At 35.0% G+C, this 19,440-nt stretch overlaps 2 protein-coding genes across 3 annotated transcripts in view; both read left to right on the top strand.

The window, feature by feature from the left end:
* LOC136801637 (uncharacterized) overlaps positions 1–19,440 on the top strand; it is an 89,129-nt gene that overhangs the window by 29,389 nt on the left and 40,300 nt on the right. For both annotated transcript variants that reach the window (XM_067058276.1, XM_067058277.1), the window contains exons 12-22: positions 6,329–6,571; positions 7,962–8,141; positions 8,888–8,960; positions 9,788–9,898; positions 11,245–11,465; positions 12,332–12,505; positions 12,957–13,056; positions 13,606–13,698; positions 14,706–14,850; positions 15,451–15,549; positions 17,167–17,285. In XM_067058276.1, coding sequence (XP_066914377.1) covers positions 6,329–6,571; positions 7,962–8,141; positions 8,888–8,960; positions 9,788–9,898; positions 11,245–11,465; positions 12,332–12,505; positions 12,957–13,056; positions 13,606–13,698; positions 14,706–14,850; positions 15,451–15,549; positions 17,167–17,285 — 1,558 coding nt within the window. The remainder of the gene's footprint in view (positions 1–6,328; positions 6,572–7,961; positions 8,142–8,887; positions 8,961–9,787; positions 9,899–11,244; positions 11,466–12,331; positions 12,506–12,956; positions 13,057–13,605; positions 13,699–14,705; positions 14,851–15,450; positions 15,550–17,166; positions 17,286–19,440) is intronic.
* LOC136801609 (innexin-6-like) lies at positions 2,013–5,519 on the top strand. Its single transcript, XM_067058249.1, has 2 exons — positions 2,013–2,636; positions 3,399–5,519. The coding sequence occupies exons 1-2, from the start codon at positions 2,112–2,114 to the stop codon at positions 4,173–4,175; spliced, it is 1,302 nt and encodes a 433-aa protein (XP_066914350.1). The 5' UTR covers positions 2,013–2,111; the 3' UTR covers positions 4,176–5,519.

Below are 19,440 nucleotides of genomic sequence, written 5' to 3'. Positions count from 1 at the left end.
AAAAATGAAGTCATTGTGCTGTTGTTTTCATAATTATCAATTTTCATTCATTGAACAAAAATAAAAGAAGTCATTGTATTGCTATGTCGCATAATCAAAAAAGAAAAAAGAAAAGACGGGGGTAAGTTGGGACAGAAATATTTTAGACGATACGCATCCCCTATATCAAATCATATCAGAGGGGATGCGTGCAGCCTAGGAAAACCATGTTATGATTTCTTTTTATATATATTGATCGCGAAATGAAAAGCACGGTTTGGACAGTGAGTTTGAATTCCCTAACTCCAAATTACAGTTGATAACACAACCAATCAAATTTTGTTATTCTGTTTATTTTGTTGTTGCTTATCAGCAATATGACAATGACCTCTTTTATTAAATATTTTATTAAATGCGGTCTCGTATTTTTACGTGTAAAATTTGAAATACGTAATAGTTATCGGACAGTTGCGAGTACAATATGAGAAATATTCTACAAGATTTTTCCGTACAATAATACGGAAAATCCAGAACGAGTGAAATATTTCCATATTGTAAGAGCAAATGTTTGATAACCGGTTTATCGGTGACCCAAAATTGCAATTTTTGTGGTGGAAATAAGCGCAGGGCACTTTTGTAGCAAAGTGACATTTAATTATTGCTACCGCCCGCTACAATACAACAACATCTTTTCGTCAATTTATATTTTGTACTTATAAAATACAAGATATATTGTACTCTTCTTCAACCAATCAGATTGCAGATATTTTTTGGATCACCGATAAAGGTATATTTATTTCAAATTTTTATGTATATTTAATACTTATTCATGATATGCACAATTGCAATGTCTTCTGACATTACATCATGGACCCGACAGCTGATTGGTTGTAAGTGACGTAAAACCAGTCAACACGTCACTTTCAACCAATCAGCTTTTGGGTACGTGGAAGACATTTCAATGGTCCATATCATGAATTCAAGAATAATTCTGAATTTGAAATGACGATGAGGATCACATTCAAGTTCATAATAATTAATTAGTTTTTTGATTAAAATTTTAAGCACGGATTCAGAGGGATTTTTTGTGTATATTGAATTATTCTTTAATATTCAGACTTTCCACGAAGAATAAATAAAACATGCGATACACGTTTTTTATAAGAGCATCTAAAATCTTTAAAGCCTCCGAATGTTCTTAACTTTTTAAGCTTTAACCCTAAAAATGTTCTTAAACTGTTCTTGAATTCACCATCTTGTGAGTATTTTTGTCCATTTTCCTAGGAAATCGGTGTGAAATCTGCAAAGCCTTTAAATGTTCTTAACCCTTTAAGTGCCAAGTTTTTTAAAGAAAATCGCTAGTTCAAACTTTAAAGGCTTATATCTCCGGATCTAGAAGGAGTGACTGCGTAGACCTGCCTGAATGATGAAAAGGTGCCCAGTAGTAAAACTTCAAATTAATTCGCTAGAGGACAGAATCAAGTAAAGCAGGGCCAATTTTGGAGGTTCTTGGATCACTCGTTGACCAAAAACGGTTGATTTTTGTCAAATTTTTGCATTATTTTGACTTTTTGGCTTAAAATCTCGCTTGAAAGACTCACTTTTGGTGTTGTTTTTTTGCTTGACCATGAAACCCAATCCAATTCCTACGAGTTAGACCAAAATCACGATTTCTAACTCAAACTGGGCATTACATTTATAAGAACGTCAAAAATGTTCGAAGCCTTCGGATGTTCTTAGTTTTTTGGATTTGAAGCCTAAAATTGTCCTTAAAATGTTCTTATTTTTAGCATTTTTTGAGCATTTTGATGTAATTTCTTAAGAAAATGCATGTTTTTAAGTCTCCGAAACCTTAGAATGTTCTTAGAATGTTCTTAAATCTTTGGGCCTCGAAGCCTTATGTTCTTATATAGTTTGTTCTTATAGAAAAAAAAAACGTGTAGTTGATTGTTTTCATACTTGAGAGATGAATTCGGATCATTTTTTACAATATGAAGTTCAATGCTTCTAATGATACTGAGTTGTAATGTTAAAATGGGCTAGCGAAGTAAAAAAATAAAGAAGAAGGGGAAACTGTAAAATAAGTCATCAGTTCATTTATTTGTATTTTTTTTATTTTTGAAAAAGTCAAAATGTCTGGTAAGACGATTATCGATGAAGTTCGCTCACTTTTAAGTTTCAAACTGAAACAAAGGAATGACAGCATTTCTGATCAATTTTCAAGAATTGTTGTGTCGAAAATATTTGTTTTGGCAAGCATTATAATGCTTGGTAGCCGGTTTAATGACCAAGATATGAATTGTGTAATTCCACAAAATATGCCAATGTCTAAAGATTTTGTACAACACGGTTGTTGGGCTCGTGGATTTTACATTTACCCTCATCTTGGCAATCTGATGGATCAATCTTCATATTATGGTATACCAAGAGAATTGAAGTATAAAGGATATCTTAAAAATGATCATAAACACTTATGTGAGCTTTCCCCGAGTGGCAACAAAGATCAATGTATTCCAATGCCGAAAGAATATTTCATGCAATTCCAGTCCATGCCGTTTATCATTTTTGTTTTGGCATATCTTTTTTATGTTCCCTACATTGTTTTTTGTTATGGACATATCGATATCATCCACCTTAAAGATAGACTTCAAGCAGGGGTAAATCATACAATTTTAATACTAGTTTTCACTCAAACTTAGCTAGCAAGTACTCTAAAGTACTTTTTCAACCCACGACAATCCATGATATTCATGACGTAATGTTTTCTACGGAGAAAGCCCGGTTTTTGCCAGTAGTGGAAGTTTTATACAACTTTTTTCTAGTTTAAATTTGCCACTGGCTAAAACCGGGGGTATTTCCGTAGAAAACATTACATCATGAATATCATGAATTAGCTCCAAAATACATAATTTTCTTTTTTGTACTTACTGAAGGTGTTGCAATCCGTTTTTTGATACATAATTTACAGGAGTTTTTTCCAATCTGAGATTGTGCCATCCCATTTTATCTCCATACAGGGGGGGGGGTGGCGAAACCTTTTCAAGTAAAAAAAACATTTCTTGATGTGTATAGGTATCCCCTGGAAAATAGCAAAATTTGCAAAAGAAAACTCTGAAAAATTCTTTTCATATCTTATAGTGAAGGTGGACGAACTAAAATTAGTCTTTTATCCGCTGGAAATTTTAAAATAATTTGTCATCCCCTGAAAAAATGACAAAACGCTCTTTTAGACCCCCTGTAAATTTTGCTCGAGTAACCTACTGGAAATGTTCGTCCATTCCCTGTATGGATTTAGAATGGAATTTTTTCCAAAAGAATCTGAGATTAAGCTGCACTGTAAAACTCACCGTGATATTTCTCTTGTCCGGAAAATGTTAATCAATATAGAATTTAACGAATTGTTTCGTTTTTCTTTTTAGGGCATCGATGCAAATCAAATATGTGTCAATTACTTCAATCACAAAGTTTTTACGAAATGCGGAAACAATTTGCGGATTGCTACAGAATATTTAGCCAAAATGCTCTACATTGTGAATAATGTTTTTGTTTTTTATCTTATCAGCTGGCTAACAAACTATCGATTTATATCATACGGAAACGATTGGATTAAATTTTCTCAAAACAGAGATGCTTCAAAATACGATTTTTATTCGCAAACTGAGCCGACTCCAGGGAACCGTTTTCTACCCACGTTTGCGATGTGTGATTTGGATGTAATTCATTCCAGGACTTACAGTGTCCGTTTAACCGTTGTATGCGAAGTCTCATCGTATCTTTACTTCCAATATACCTTTGTGCTACTGTGGTTTATCCTTGTTCTTTCCATAAGCATCTCTATTCTCGGTTTACTAGTGCATCTGACAAAGCATCTAAAATACATTGTTTTTTTATGTTATGCTAAAAAGACTAATAATGATCTCTTACTAACTGATAAGCTTTATGCGGGGTTAACTCTACGTGAAACTGAGTATCTGGATGCTATAAAATATGTTGATTTCACAATGTATATTCAAGTTTTACGAGAGTTGGCAAGATATCGACCTGTGTTTCATCAAACTAACCGTAAATTAGGAGATGACTATATTGCGCTCCTTCCTTCAATACCTAACACTGGCGATCAAGATCAATGTCACGATGCTCAGAATGATAATAAAAGTCGAATGAGGGCGACAAAAAGATCCAAGGAAATCGAATAAGATTACAGTTCACTCTTTCTGATTCGATAATCAATAAAACTGAGAATCATATTCGAACGGCGCCTAAAGATGAGAAAGCCCGGGGGGGGTACTTAGGCAAAATGGGTGTCAGGTATGTGCGAGCCATAAGGGTACCTTTGCTCATTCCTCAAAAGTCTCTCTCAAAGGGGTACAAATTTAAAAGTTAGTCTCTGAAAGGGTCCCAAAATCACGAAAATCAAAAATTTCTCTCTCAAAGGGTCACGATTTCCAAAAATTTTGACCAAAAATTGGTGAAAATCAAATTTGGAAAAAATGGACCAAAACTTGGGAAAAAGTCTCGCAAAGGGTCCCAAAATCACCAAAATTTTGTCTCTCAAAGGGTCGATTTTCGATTTTCGGCTCGGACATACCCGTCACCTCGCAAACCTAGTACCCCCCCCCATCCGAGGGAGAAAGTCGTTTTGTGTTTAAAAATGCTGTGTAAGCAAATGGTTGATATATAACTCATTTTATAACTCATTCCGATGAAAATTGAAAAGATTGGGTAAATTTTGGTAAAATGGAAAATTTACGCATTCAGAACAGAGCCACGATGCTGTTACAATGAACGATATGTTATGAGATTAAATAAAAGCAGTTTATAGCAATCTTCATATTATCCCTGTTTACTTGATTCAAGGTTTAATCTATACGATGCTATCGTCTCTTCCGACTGTAAACTCTTTTCAGCAAAAAGACCGCTTGTGACTTTTTTTTGGCTTTGGGCTTATTTCTACAGTAATTCGTCTTTGGTTACTATAGTCATTCGATGATGACTATCGATTTATATCATACGGAAACGATTGGATTAAATTTTCTCGAAACAGAGATGCTTCAAATTACGATTTTCATTCGCAAACTGAGCCGACTCCAGGGAACCGTTTTCTACCCACGTTTGCGATGTGTGATTTGGGTGTAATTCATTCCAGGACTTATGCTACTATAGTCATTATCGATAGTCATGATCGATAGCTCACCTCTACTACTGTATTCTGTTTATATATTAATTTTTCTAATAGCACACCGCGCAGATTTTATTTTTGACATAATCATTACTCTCGATGTGTTTGTACGAGTTCCAATCCCATCAAACTTTGCGTTAATCTCTTTTGCACGTTAATTGCATCGTTTGACAAAAGATATATAACAGTTTGCACGTATCTTTAATTGAGCCGCGTTGAATTGTGGGATTGCAACTCGTACAAATGTCAAAAAAAGTGAAAAGTATTTATGACGTATGCATTGCGGAGCGCTATTAATTTTTATTATTCATAGCACAAATATTATTATATACATATACCAGAACCAAATATTTTGGAGAGAAAATAGTATCCATAGTGTCGATATTAAAAAAAAGTCTAGGTTCAATCCTTGAAATCAACGATTCGCAAATTTTGAAGTTTTTCTTGGTTAATATTTCAACATTAGTATTAGGATTTTTTATGATGGCGAAAATTTTAACACAACTAGCCGTACCAGTGTCTTCCAAGTTTACTTCTTTTTTTTTATGTGTTTATTTTTACCTAGTTTTTGCTTTCACTGTATTTAAATAATTAAATATGAAAATTTCATCTTTTTACCCCCAGAAAGATCGAAATTTGGCCAAAATTGGTCAAATTTGTCCCGCTAAGGATCGCAAAATTCCCAAAATGTGCCTTTGTTTTCTCCTTTTTAGTCCCGGTAAGGGTCCGAGTGTCGCTCGCAACTTAATTTTTTCATAGTTCGTTCCCCCCTTTCTTAAGGGGGGTGACACCTTCCAAAAAAATGAAGACGTGGGATAAAAAAATGTCATGAAAAAAGGGGGGATAGCAAGGAAGGCGATAGTTTAAGAATGGGTGGGGAGCTTACATATATATTGTAGATTATTTTCAAGCACTGTTATGAAATTTGGTCTTCATGAAGGATAGTTTTCTGTTAGAGTAGTTTGAGTCAAAAAGAAGAAAGGAGTTTATTATTTCCCTTTCTCTCTCTATAGATCTTTCACATATATTTGTCTAGGGGGATATTTTAAGAAGGGGGGATCGGCCCCCTTTCCGCACTATGCCTATGATCTTATATGGTTTGTTGTAATAAAAAAAAGTGTACCTCGGATCTAAGCTCGAATTACAAGAAATGTCTGCATTTTATTCCAGATCTGGATTCACAATCTTTTGGGATTTTCTGCACGTGCCAACCACCACTGACCAATCAGAAAACACCATGTACCATATCTCAGTAACTCTTTACAAAGGACAAAATAAAGTCTCCGAGACAAGAAACCTACCAGTTCTACATCAAAACAATGGAAATGGATTACATGAACGCGCTTTTGGATTTGGCAATGATGGAACAACTCCAGGATTTGTGACGATAAGTGTGAAACAAATTTTCCCAAAGTGAGTAATACCGTAGTGTCATTACAAGCGATTTTAAAAACAAATAAAATGGAAGGTTCCAGTAAAACGAACGATATTGAGCGTTAGAGAACGTTCTTTAACTATGTCTAATTCCTACACCTTTCTTTTAGAGTTTAGAATAACAGGAAGGTCGGAATCACTAATGGACAAAAATATTTTTCCTCTCTGGTCACCAAGCAAAGAAGTATAGTTTCCATCAGCGATCCCGACCGTCCTATTATTCCCTTCTCTAAAGAAAGGTGTTGAAATTACATGAGACCATGAGGGATGCGAACATTAGACCAAGTGAGTAATAAGCAAGATTTTAGGCTATTGTTCTAGTTCTTATTAGCCGATCTTTATTCAAACCCTATAAACTGAGCTATGATTGCCATCTTTGATTGAAGTTTTCCACGTGACAAATGTAGTTTTTCCTCAAGTAAGTATTAAACGAGATTTTGACTTCAGTTCATACCAATTCATCTCTTTTCAAACCCTGTAAACTAAGCTACATCTACCATCTTTGATTTGAGTATTCCCTGTGACTTATGTAGTACGGTTTGACCTTGGGCAAAATTATGGCAGCACTGGAACAGCTTCTCTCCTTATCATTTTACCGATGCTTTTTCCTACTTACAGCCAACTCTCTCTAATTCGAACCTCTACTATTCGAATCTTACTATAAATCGAACTAAAGCATTGGTTCCCTATGCTGGAAATTGGTATAAGATACTAACTGTAATTTGAATCTTTCTCTAATTCGAAGAAAATTCTTGGTTCCCTATTCAAGATCGACATTAGAGAGAGTCAACTGAAAATTAGCCTAGTAATAGTAAAATCTGTACCCAGCCGGCACGTCAAAACAACGTCCATTTGACATTCATAACGTCCAAATAACGTTATTTGAACGTTAAAACAACGTTGTGTGCCAGCTGGGTAACTGTCTTTGCAAGGTTTTGCTGCCATTTCGACCGATTTAAACAATTTTTACATTTATTGACAAAAAAATCTCGGGATATGCATACAAATGATTTCGGGAGGGAGGCCCTTCAGAGATTTTCAAAGGCGTTGAAAATTAAACCTAGCAGCACTTCGAATCGCCCCTTTTTACATGAGTCCCTCCTTGGAATAAAGACTCTAATACCATAATCGCTCTGGTATGGTATTTGCTACGAATAAGAAGTGCTCATACTGCTTTCGGAACGTTTCGGAGCAACAAAATGGAACAGTTCCGTTCCGATGAAAATAGTTGAGCAAAACCGTAACGTCTTCTTTTTTGACGTTTTGGATTTTGATATTCACACAGTGTTTCGGAACGGATTCGATTCGGAGCGTTACGTCTAAACTTGGTCTAATTTCAATACCAATCTCACATTTTGAAATTCAACAGGTGTTTTCCAAGTGAGGACATATCACTGATCGTGTCATTACAAATCACGAAAAATGACGTCATTCATAACAATGATGGTTTCCAAGATAACGATCAACCAATGAGATCATTACAAATGGGAGAATATGGTTGGTGCAAATTGACGCTTTTTGATTCGTTCAATAGAGTCACGTGTGGAAGGTAATATTTCATGAAACAGTGCAGTCCCAGCTGGAACACAACGTTGTTTCGACGTTCACCTAACGTTATATGGACGTTGTGAACATTAGATGAACGTTGAAACGACGTTGTGTGCCAGCTGGGTAATATGTTACTTAGATAAAGGGCTTTGCGTGAACCATATCAACCCTTGTAAAAGCCTTTGTCTCTTGATGGCTGCGCGCCAAGCAAAACGCTCGTTTGTCAGGCTCGCTGTTGACATTTAAAAACTTCAGGTCGTAATTCTGATATTGTCCGACCATCTCTTTTTCTGTTTGCCAACATTCACGTTTATTTTTTAAAATAAAAAACCACCAAAAATGTTTTAGGCCTTTGGATGTTCTTAACTTTTTGGGTTTTAAGCCTAAAAATTTTCTCCATTTTTTTCGGCCATTTTTACCCATTTTCCTTAAAAATCGGGTGTTTTCGAGTCCGCAAAGCCTTAAAATGTTCTTAACTTATTCTTAACATTTTGGCAATCGAAGCCTTATGCTCTAATATAGTTTGTTCTTATAAAAAAAACGTGTACCCTTCAAAAACTTCTGTGCAAGTATCTTCTTTTACCAGCAGTCTTCGTGTATCCACTGCACATGGCCCTACCGTAGGAAATATTTTCTGACTGATTGTTTTCATTTTTCTCCCTGTTGCTATTAACTTCCATCATCAGGTAGGTCCATTTATCATCTAGCTTGTTTTTTATGATAAATCTTTAAAAATGTTGATTTCAGGTGGAAATGCCCAATAAGAGCAGGTGCTATCCAATTGGAAATGTCTCAAGGGGATATGAACTCCATACCACAGGTATTAATTCCTCAAGGATATCTATGTAGTTAGATACACGTTTTTTTTATAAGAACATTGGAAATTTTTGAAGCCTTCGGATGTTCTTAACCTTTTGACTTTCAAGCCTAAATATGTTCTTAGAATGTTCTTATTTTCAACATGTTGTCACTTTTTTTGTCCATTTTCCTAAGAAAATAGATTTTTTAGGGTCCGTAAATCCTTGAAAATAATATTTTGGCCAACGAAGCCTTATGTTCTTATATGGTTTATTCTTATAAAAATAACTATCTACTAGAGGGAAGGACAACTGAGTGATTCCATTACATTTTGATTTAGCAGAAAATCCATAACTCTATGACTAACTTTTTATGTCGGGGAGAGTATTGGTTTAGTTCATATTACTGGTACACCCTGCTCCTATGAACGTTTCTCAATATATATTAATTTTTCTTTCTGCAATTGAAACTCTCTAGTTCGATCTTTGAGGGGCCTAGAATTTTCTTCGAATTCTTTTTATACGACAATCCAGCTATGGGGACCAAAAATTTAGTTTGAATTATAGAGACACTCAAATTATAAAGGTATTGTTAACCAGTAATTTTTTGACGTGGTCTGTACGAGTTTTTACGCAATGCAACGACGGGCTTACATAGCACGGGGCTGCCTTTCGTTAAGAAAATTCATTATGGCGACAGTTATTTTCAAGAAAATGGACACTAAGTTGACATCATTTGGGTTCATGACGCTAGGTCTTTACTTGACTTCAGGCAATATTTCTCAATACAGCCCTCACTAACCAGTCACTATTGTATTACAGTTTACTGTATCTCAATTTTTTTTTCTAGCTTGGACAATCAGAATTGTATTACCGTTTAATCAACTCAAGAGACGTGGAAACACAGGATAATGTCATTTTGAATCATCAACATCTTATACAGTATAAATACACACCTATTGTAAGTATAATTAGGTCACAGTGTGGATGTAAACCACACTGAAACGACCGCCTTCCATCACGCATCACGCTCGCGAAAGAGTGCGCGCGCACTATTAACGCCTACATGTCATCTCAAGTACATTTTAGATTATTCATTGAAAACAGATTACAATATAGTCATTTTTCATGTCTCGATTATTCAATTCCGAATAAAAGACATTCAGGGGAATAAAAAGAGAAACACCTGGGTAATCTAGTTAAAAAAACCGAAAGTAAATGGTAGACAAAGTAATGAGCCAAGGCAAAACGAGATTAGCGTACCACTATGAAAAAAACCGCCTCCGGCGGTCGATTAAAGGTGCTGGTTATATCTGTTGAGTTTAAAGCCCCGTAGAGATGAATCTTCATCCTTTCTCAAGCAAGAAAAAATGAAGCCTTTTAGAAGCCGCATTTAGAATGACGGATTAAATCTAGCACTTTCATTGTTTTCACGCGGCACATTTTTCAAAATCTTATGATATATTGTACTAGCGTTTGCATGTGAAAAATAAGGGCTTCATTTCCCATCCAGGAGTCTCGTCTCTAGCCCTTCGGGCTAGGAAGTCAATGGTTATACCAGCAAATTTTCTTTTAAATGAAAATTAGGCAACTTCTAAACTTTCTGTCCAAATTCACTCATCAACATATTATACATCACAAATACACACCTTAACTACAATCGGCGCCGAAATATTTGGCACAAATAGGGAATTCCCTCAAAACTTTAAAACCGCTAGTGATTTCTAAGTGATTTGATTTGAAATACGGTTTGAAAGTAGAGTTTTAACATTCGACTTGAGACTTAGGATCTCAGGATCTCACAATCTAAAAGCTCAAAAATGTTCCAATAAGGCTGCGAATATAGCCTGGAAGCCACTTAACCCCTCCCAAATCGAAAAAATCAATGAAACAAAGTGGAAGTACTGAAACTGCAATTCTCGCTCGAGCTTTAAATTCTGAAAAACGTTAAAATACCCAAAATTGCCAATATATTTCGGCGCCGATTGTAGTGTCAAGATTATACCAAAAACTATTTTAACGAGAATAATTGTATAAGTTCTTGTGGCCACAATCGAGGAAACGAGGGGTGACTTTATTTGATGTTTTTTTCTCGTAGATATATAACTCATTCAAGAGTTTTCGATTTTCGATTTAATATTTTACGCAACCAAAGGAACTGTAGATAAATGTTTGGAGGCATTTAAGTCAGTAAGATTTACAGATATGTTTTTAATAGTCAAGTTACCATTTTAGCCGGCTTTAGTTTTTGTAAAATTCTTAACTTCACAAGTAAACTCGAACTAATTTTAATCCTTTCCCTCCTAGGAATCAAAACACATTGCTACCATATTCCATCAGCAGCCTCCTATTCAAGCCGCCCTTCCTCCACCTATCAAACCAAATAGTCCGCCCGTTAGAACGCCCTTCACTCAACACCCGCCCGACGTGTTGAATCTATCAACAAATACAAACAGTAAATCGAAGAAATGGAGGAATAGAAACATTAAAACAGCATCGAATCTATCACCCCTTCAAACACAAGGAAGGTTAGTCTTTTAGACAGCGCACATCCCCGAAATTGATTTTGATATAGGGGCGATGCGTATCGTGTATAAAATCCCCGTCCGAGAACACAAGGAAGGTTAGCCTATACTAGACGTCACGACTGTACTTATACGCAGTTCCAACATTTCAAATTCTTTCTTGGACAAAATTTTGGATGAAAGTCACGTGGAAAAATTCGAGAAGTTGCATGAAAAGTCGTTTGCGGAAAGCGTCAAAATTTTAATCCAACATGATTACGAAAATGCATTCAACATGGAAGCAACATAAAAGTGACGTCAATTTCATAAAAATGTTGGATGAAAATGTTTGGCGGCAATCAAAATTCGCCCAACATGATTTCCAATATTTTTATTAAAAAGCTGGAATTTTATGAATTGCGCAAATGAACCCAACATTTCATGCAACAGCAATGTTGGATGCATTTGTGCCGGCCTTAACGGCTATCCCACTTCGCTACTACTTCGAATGTTTAGAGCCCGGGTTTTCGGGCGAAATAAAAATAACATAAGAACATCCAAAATCAAATCAATAAGAACATCCAAAATTTCTGAAGGCTTCAGATATTCTTTACTTTTTTAGTTGTAGCCTAAAGGTTTTTCTTTTCTTTTTTTCAACATTTTCACCATTCTGTGAGTTCTTATAAAGTTTGTTTATATAAATAAACGTGTATATCACTCCATCCTTAATTACAATGTTTCAATATTCATATGCACATTCAAAGGGTATATTTTGTCATTGATTTTCAAGGTACAGTTCAAAATTATTGCACTTTTAAGGAATGAATGAATGAATGAATGAATGAATGAATGAATGAATGAATGACATTAAATACTCTCTATATTTTCAGCCAGCCAAATTACTCATTCAATTCAACACTCCCTGAAGGCGCAACATCATCAAAAACAATAAACTCACCTATAGCACAACCAATGAACAGCCCTGGTGAATTTTCAAATGACCGAATCCCGGAAGACGAAGAAATTGAGCACGTGGCAAAATCACCTGATGTTGTTTTACCAAGGTTTGAAGTCATCAATTTCCTTCAATCAAACCAGTTATATTCGCCATTTTTTATCTTTTAGTCTATAATAACCTTGTTTGGGGAGGACTTAGAGGTATAATTAGGTCCCCCGTTCCAATACAATGCCGTATTTTGATATTAGGGGGGGGGTATGATTGAAGTTTAGTGACACCGCGAGGGCCAACAATTGTTTTGGACCGAGGAGGGGATTTAAAAAATTAGGCCTCAAAATTGTTGGAAAATATACCAAAAATGAATAAATCCAAAAAAAAAATTATTTTATTTTTTTAATGTTTTGAATAGTCGTTTTTAAGAAACCAATTTTATAATAATTATTGGGAGTCGAATACCCCCTACCCCCACCATCTCCCGGTTGGGGATGCTATGGCACTGTAATAAAAAGGAAGTATTTGAAACCATCAATATGATGCTATACAAATCTACTTTTCAGCATCGAATGTGACGTTGGTATACAGATAGACAAATTGGTCAACTTTCAAGCTAACGAAGAAGTCAGAGTCGTTCTCTCCATACGAAATCCAAATGGAAAGGTCATACCATATTTCTTGAATCCCACAATCTACTTTTATCAAAATTTATTTAAGACAAAGTACCAAATTAGTTACTGTTCAATGCAAACCTTAACTTTTAGTAGCTCTGGCGAATCGAATTTCGTAAATTTTAACTAAGGTAAGTTAGAAAGTTGACCGCCTTAGCTTCGATCATGGACAAAACATTTGAGACAAAGGGGAATTCCCTGCGAAATTCTAAACAGCACAAATGATTTTTATGCGCGTTAAACTACAGTTGGAAAACTAGAGTTTTAATATGAGACTTAAGACTTAGGACCTTAGGATCTCAGGATTCAAAAGCTCAAATTTGCTCCAATTAGGCTTGAAATATAGCCTAGAAGCCACCGAAACCCTCCAAAATCGAAATATTCAATAACAAAAAGTGGAAGTGCTTAAAATCCTGAAAATGTTAAAATACACTAAAATCTCGATATGTTTCGACCATGATTGTACTTGTGAAAAAAGACCTACATAACTCTTCGCAAGACCCCTTGTACATAAGCCTCCATTATTTTCTTTTACATCTAGGTAACATTCTGTAACGATGGGGAAGCCATTTTGACAACGCCATGGAAACGATCAACATTTCTTGAAAATACTTTCGTGTTCGGTTTACACCAGGTAATGTATTATATTTTATATAATAGACTATAACGTTATTGACAAATGCAAAGGGCCAATCACAAAATTAGTGTCTGAGAAAGCTAAGAGTCTTTCTGTCTTGCTTACTTTAAATTTGAGATCAACCCTTTTAACAAGGTCAGGAGGGTCTCATCTACGTGAAAAATGTCAATCTCAAAATTTATGTTCAGAGAAACAAAAAAAATCTTTTGTAGGCAATAATTTTGATTATCGGTGATAATAAGACTTTAAAGCTAATCTGTACATATATGAGACTGCTTGCTTATTGATGGTCTGCATTATGCAATTTAAGAAAAAAGACATTCCATTATCAAATAATACACTTAGCTTTAATAGCGAGTTTATTTATTCGAGCTAAATCGAATCGAAAACCCAATTTGATCGACGATGATAAAGACACTAAAATACCGTCGTCTGTTTAGGCAAGCAAAGACGATATAGAGCCGTACATCAACTATCGACTTTGTTTTGCGTCGACTTCACTTACCGTCACCCTCGATATCCTCCGATACATAAACTCGCTAATAGGGGAGTGTTAGGGAGAGAAGGATCACAGCAGTTATAATTCGTTGCTTAGATACCTTATTAATACTACGGTATCAGTAACTGTCCAAACCTTTTAACGCTACTTGATACCATAAATATTACTTCATTTTCCTTTAAAACGTATGTTTTTCCTTATGATAACCTAGAAATCTAAACTAGATTGATTTAGTCGAAATTGGTTTAATCTATACATTTTTTTAGTTGTGACTGAATATTAGCAGTCCAACAAGGTAAACTTAAAAATCCGTGAATTTAAATATAAAAATTTCTTTAAAGCGCTGAAAACGCTATATTGCCGTAAACCGTGCCTCTTAGCCTTGTGAATGCGGGCTTTTAGTTAACTAGGCTATTAACTAGGCTACCCTCATGACAAATACTATAAATAAACTATAACAAAATGATATATTCTTTACTCGTGCATCTTTTTTCTTTCTCAACAGAAATTTTTCCAAGCCACTCAGCTTTTTCAACGCTCCATCATTTTCGTTGAAATTTTTGAGAAGCAAATTTACGAAAGTCAAAACTTGATGGATGACTTGAGGGGACAATCGTCAACAAGATCTTTTGATTCGGAGAAACTTATTGGTATACATTGAAAATAATTTCTACACAATAAATTGAAGTTGAGATTAGAATTGTTTGATACTCAAAGTTTCAAGCAACCTTTCGTTACGATCTTCAGTCAAAAATTCTAATAATCTATAATTTCTAAAGGGTCGGAAGTTTATAATAACCATTGATTTTTTCTTACCCTCGGCTTTTCTCTTATTTTTTAAATTTTCATTTAAGTCTTCAATTTTTTGAATTATTTTTCCTTAAAAATATAGTGATCTGAATGATCTTTTCAACAGTATATTTTGTTATGATTGAAATATTGCTTGAAAATGACAATCAAAACAAAAATTATTGCACACTTAAAGCGAACGACTATTCTTCTCGCAATTTATAGTATCCTTGACATGATAAGGTTTAGCCTATACTAGACGCCAAGGCTTTTCTTTTCTACGCAGTAACGCCTATTGCATTTTGCGATATTTAGTTAGAGAAGAAACTCTTAGATGGAAAATGAAGTCACTTATTTCCCATTCAAAACGCGTGACCCATGTATCTTTTCACACAAACTGTTCTTAAAGAGTGTTCTTATACTAAAAATGATTTTTGACAAGATTCGTTTTTTTTTGACAGGTTGGGGATTATTTAAACTTTTCGAAGACCAAAATACGAATATTGGACCATCCTTAATGTCTACGAGAAACAACCGTACAACCTCCGCAAGCGTTCGAAGTAAGTTATCCTCATGTCCAGCAATATCGATTTTATGTATGTGTGTTTTTCTTCGACGGAGACGGCAAGGTTCTAATTTGACTAGATCCTGATTAACTGAGGACGACGGTAAATCAGCGCTTTTACCGTCTCCGATTTTGTGGGTCAAAACAGCGTGCGGGTTATTCCAAATCGCTTCGGTCACTCAACCGTCCTCAAAAGTGCAAATACATAAACTCGCTAATGTTTCTTAAGGAGCGATAGGCGAGTGGTCAAGATACCCGGATCGCACCCCCGCTCCTTCCAATGTTCCGTTCAGTTCATAGATAACCGAGCTGGCGGGCCGTAAACCCCGTAAAAACTGAAATAAAACTAAATCTAAAAGTCTTAGATTACTGGGCTATATATGATAGATATCAACTCTATCTATAACTCGGCAGAGCTTTACATAAACCCTGGAATTTTTCAATTCTGCCCAAGCAAAATTATTTGATCGGAGTTTTCCACAAATGGGACCACTACTACTCGTTAAACGGCGTAAATGCATCGAGAGCGCTATATCTACTTTTCATTGCTTTTTTGTGATGTAGCGCCGTTTGATACCAGGCCAAAATTGCACTGCATCATCATTTTGCGGGTTCACTATTTACAAAAAAATCTGATCAAAGATAACGGATATAGCTTAGTCCAAGGTTTTTATTGAATGTAAGCGGGTATCGCTTATCCAGAAGAAGCTTGGGTTGAAAGATCTTGAAATGTTCGTACATGGGGGGGGGGTGGAGGATATAATGTCCGGGGGATAGTGAAAAATCTACAAAATTGATGTCCAGGGAGTCAACTGATGCTTGTCCGGGGAGTCAGACCTGATGTCCGGGGGGGGGTCAAAATTCGGACCTACGAACCCTGACCCTCGAGAGACTGATTTTTAGCGAAAAAGCGACCCCCAGAGAGAAAGAAATTGTGATTATCAAAACACTTTTCAAAATTACATAAAGTGCTTTTCCGTTACAAATATGGTGTCGTTGCAAGTTTACAAATCAATTGAAAGAATTGAAAGTATTGAAAAAACTCTTTATATGGAAAAAAAAATATTTATTTATTTATTTTTATTAATTGTCTTTCAGGCTCTTCCATATTTTACAATGGCTATTCGTCCTATGTAAAAATAAACATATTTAAATAAAAAGATAATTATATTCTATGAAAAAAATATGCTGTAGAAACAAAACACAAACAAAACTCAAGGGTACTGACAGAGCTCACAAAATTGCAGAAAAAAAAAAGTATAGCTTGTTGGTGTTGTAGTGATTGATTTGGAAAAGTTCGGTTAAGTAGTAGTCCTGCAAGAATTTCAGTGTTGATCAGACCACCAGACTAAAATATCAAGTAAATATTGTAAATATTTTAGGTAAATATTAAAAATATAACCACTAGACCTCATGATCATAGAATCTACAATATATTGGCTTGGAATAGAAAAAATTGGGCGAAAGTGAGTGAGGTGCCAAGGTTAAAAACAAAAAACAAAATAAACTGGCACGACCCAAAAAATTAAAATTTATAAATAAACGTACTGCTTCTGTTAATGTTATCCCTGAGAAAATAAACTGATTCTCAGGAATCACTCTTTCTTTATAGATGCATCAAATCAAGGGAATTCACTTCACGAGTCCATGTTGAGATTTGGCTATCTGGATATTCCTCTATATCAACCACCTTTGCCAAACAAGATCAAAACCACTATAAAGAAATTGCTGGTAAGAAATTCTCATACTACTACATGTTTTTTTTTCATAAGAACCATTAATTTTTGGCTCAGGCTAGGCTTTTTGGACCTACCCCGGTGGAGGTCCTATAAATTAACCTTTGTCCGTTCGTTCGTCTGTTCGTTCGTCTGTTCGTTCGTTATTAGCTTTCCTCATGATTGGCTCGTTAGTTTTTTCTGATTTTTTGCACAAAGATGCATAACTATAAACCCTCGAATGTGACGGAGCCCGATTTTCAAAAAAAAAATTTTTTGGGCAAATTTGGGCCAAAAAACGGATAAAAAACGGGTTTTTTGGACTTTGTGAAAAATTAGGTCGTTAATTTTTTCTGATTTTTTGGATGAAAGTAGGGTACCATCGTAGGTAAAAGATGGCTTAAGCAAATTTTTGCAAAAAAATTTTGTTGGCTCAAAAAACGCATGTTTATCTATAAGAATCACTATTAATAAGCATACATCAATGTTCTTAGTCAAATTACTCAATTTTTTTTATTAGATAGATGTTTTTTTTGCTCATGAGGGCTTACTTTTAAAGAATATATGTGTTTAGACATGAAATTTTGGTTGTTTGGCTTGTTTTTATAGAAAAACTGGCCAAATTCGATATTTTTTTATAAGCACACTATCAATTACTTAGGTATTAGCGTTTCTCGAGATTGGCTCTTTCATTCTTTATGATTTTTTGCACAAAGATGCATAACTATAAACCCTCGAATGTGACGGAGCCCGATTTTCAAAAAAAAATTTTTTGGGCAAATTTGGGCCAAAAAACGGATAAAAAACGGGTTTTTTGGACTTTTTGCATGAAAGTAGGGTACCATCGTAGGTAAAAGATGGCTTAAGCAAATTTTTGCAAAAAAATTTTGTTGGCTCAAAAAACGCATGTTTATCTATAAGAATCACTATTAAGCTAGATTTTTGGAAAAAAACTTTTGGGGTAAATTTCAGCTAAAAAACGGATAAAAAAGGGTTTTTTGGACTTGTTATTTTCTGACTTTTTGCATGAAAGTAGGTAAAAGATGGCTTCAGCAGATTTTCGTAAAAAAAGAATTTTTCAGCTCAAAAAACGCATATTTATCTATAAGAATCACTGTAAGCATACATCAATGTTCTTAAAATTACTGAATTTTTTGATGAGATGTTTTTTTGCACTCGAAGTCTTGAATATGAAAGAATTCTTCAAGAGTATGAAATTTTGGTTTCTAAACGTGTTTTTTTATAAGAAACAAACGACTAATTTTAATAGATCGTCACTATTTGTGTTCTGAATGATTGTTTAATGGTCACGCTCACGTAGATATCAATTATATATGTGTTAAATGCATAACCAGGTAGGTCAATTAAAGTATCACTTGTTTTAACTTGGTTCAATCTGTTCCGACCTTCTGCATTTGGGTCTAGATATGATTTCTTGGCAGAGTCGGGTAAACCCAGGACCCAATTCATTGTCCTCTACGAACCTGGTCAACCCTGAACCCTTTTGTGCCGTTAACATAAAAGTTTTTGCCTTGCCAGTTTCGATATTTGCGTCGTATTTGTTGCACAGATCTGTAAAGCCCGAAGGGCTAGATATGCAGCTTTAAGCTTTCTTTGACTTTTTAAATTTCGTTCCGATGGATACGATCTAGTATTTTAATTGTTTTCGGAGCGCGAGATAAAACAAAGTAGGCGGCAAACGCTATTTCGCATCTCTCAAACCAGTGAAATTGCTTGTTGTCACGTGATTTCTTTGGTAGGAAATCCTACCAAAACTTGCTTCACTTTTCGATAAAAGCCGCGGATCTAGCCTTTCGCCCTTCATTGGTTTGTTCAACAGTGAACATAAATGTGGTATCATTGACAGCACATCGTCCTTCAAGCATTTTAATCACTTGCTGAAAAACTTCTTTGTTTCTCTTATTCGAGGAGATGGTTGTAAGTAAGTTTGTTTTTTTTCATTTCTGGTGTGTCGAGAATTATGTCGGTCATGTCTGTTACAATAGACTGAGGCCAAATAGTTGAAAAAAGGAAAGTCTAATTGCTTTCATTAGTATCTTTAAAATCTATATAATGATTAAAAACGTTAAACAAGATAACATATTTCTAAACATTAGGGATGCGCACAGCCTAGGCAAAACTAAAATTTCCAATTGCCTTCATTAGTATCT

The sequence above is a fragment of the Clytia hemisphaerica genome, unplaced genomic scaffold (assembly GCF_902728285.1).
Source record: "Clytia hemisphaerica strain Z4C2 unplaced genomic scaffold, Clytia hemisphaerica genome assembly, whole genome shotgun sequence".
Taxonomy (NCBI): domain Eukaryota; kingdom Metazoa; phylum Cnidaria; class Hydrozoa; order Leptothecata; family Clytiidae; genus Clytia; species Clytia hemisphaerica.
Note: the sequence above shows the minus strand (reverse complement) of the source record. Positions and strands in the feature narration are given on the sequence as shown.

Excerpts from the sequence above, each read along its gene's own strand:
- LOC136801609 (XM_067058249.1), top strand. The coding sequence starts at position 2,112 with ATGTCTGGTAAGACGATTATCGATGAAGTTCGCTCACTTTTAAGTTTC. Across the intron at positions 2,637-3,398 it reads AAGATAGACTTCAAGCAGGG|GGCATCGATGCAAATCAAAT; the intron begins GTAAATCATACA and ends TTTTCTTTTTAG.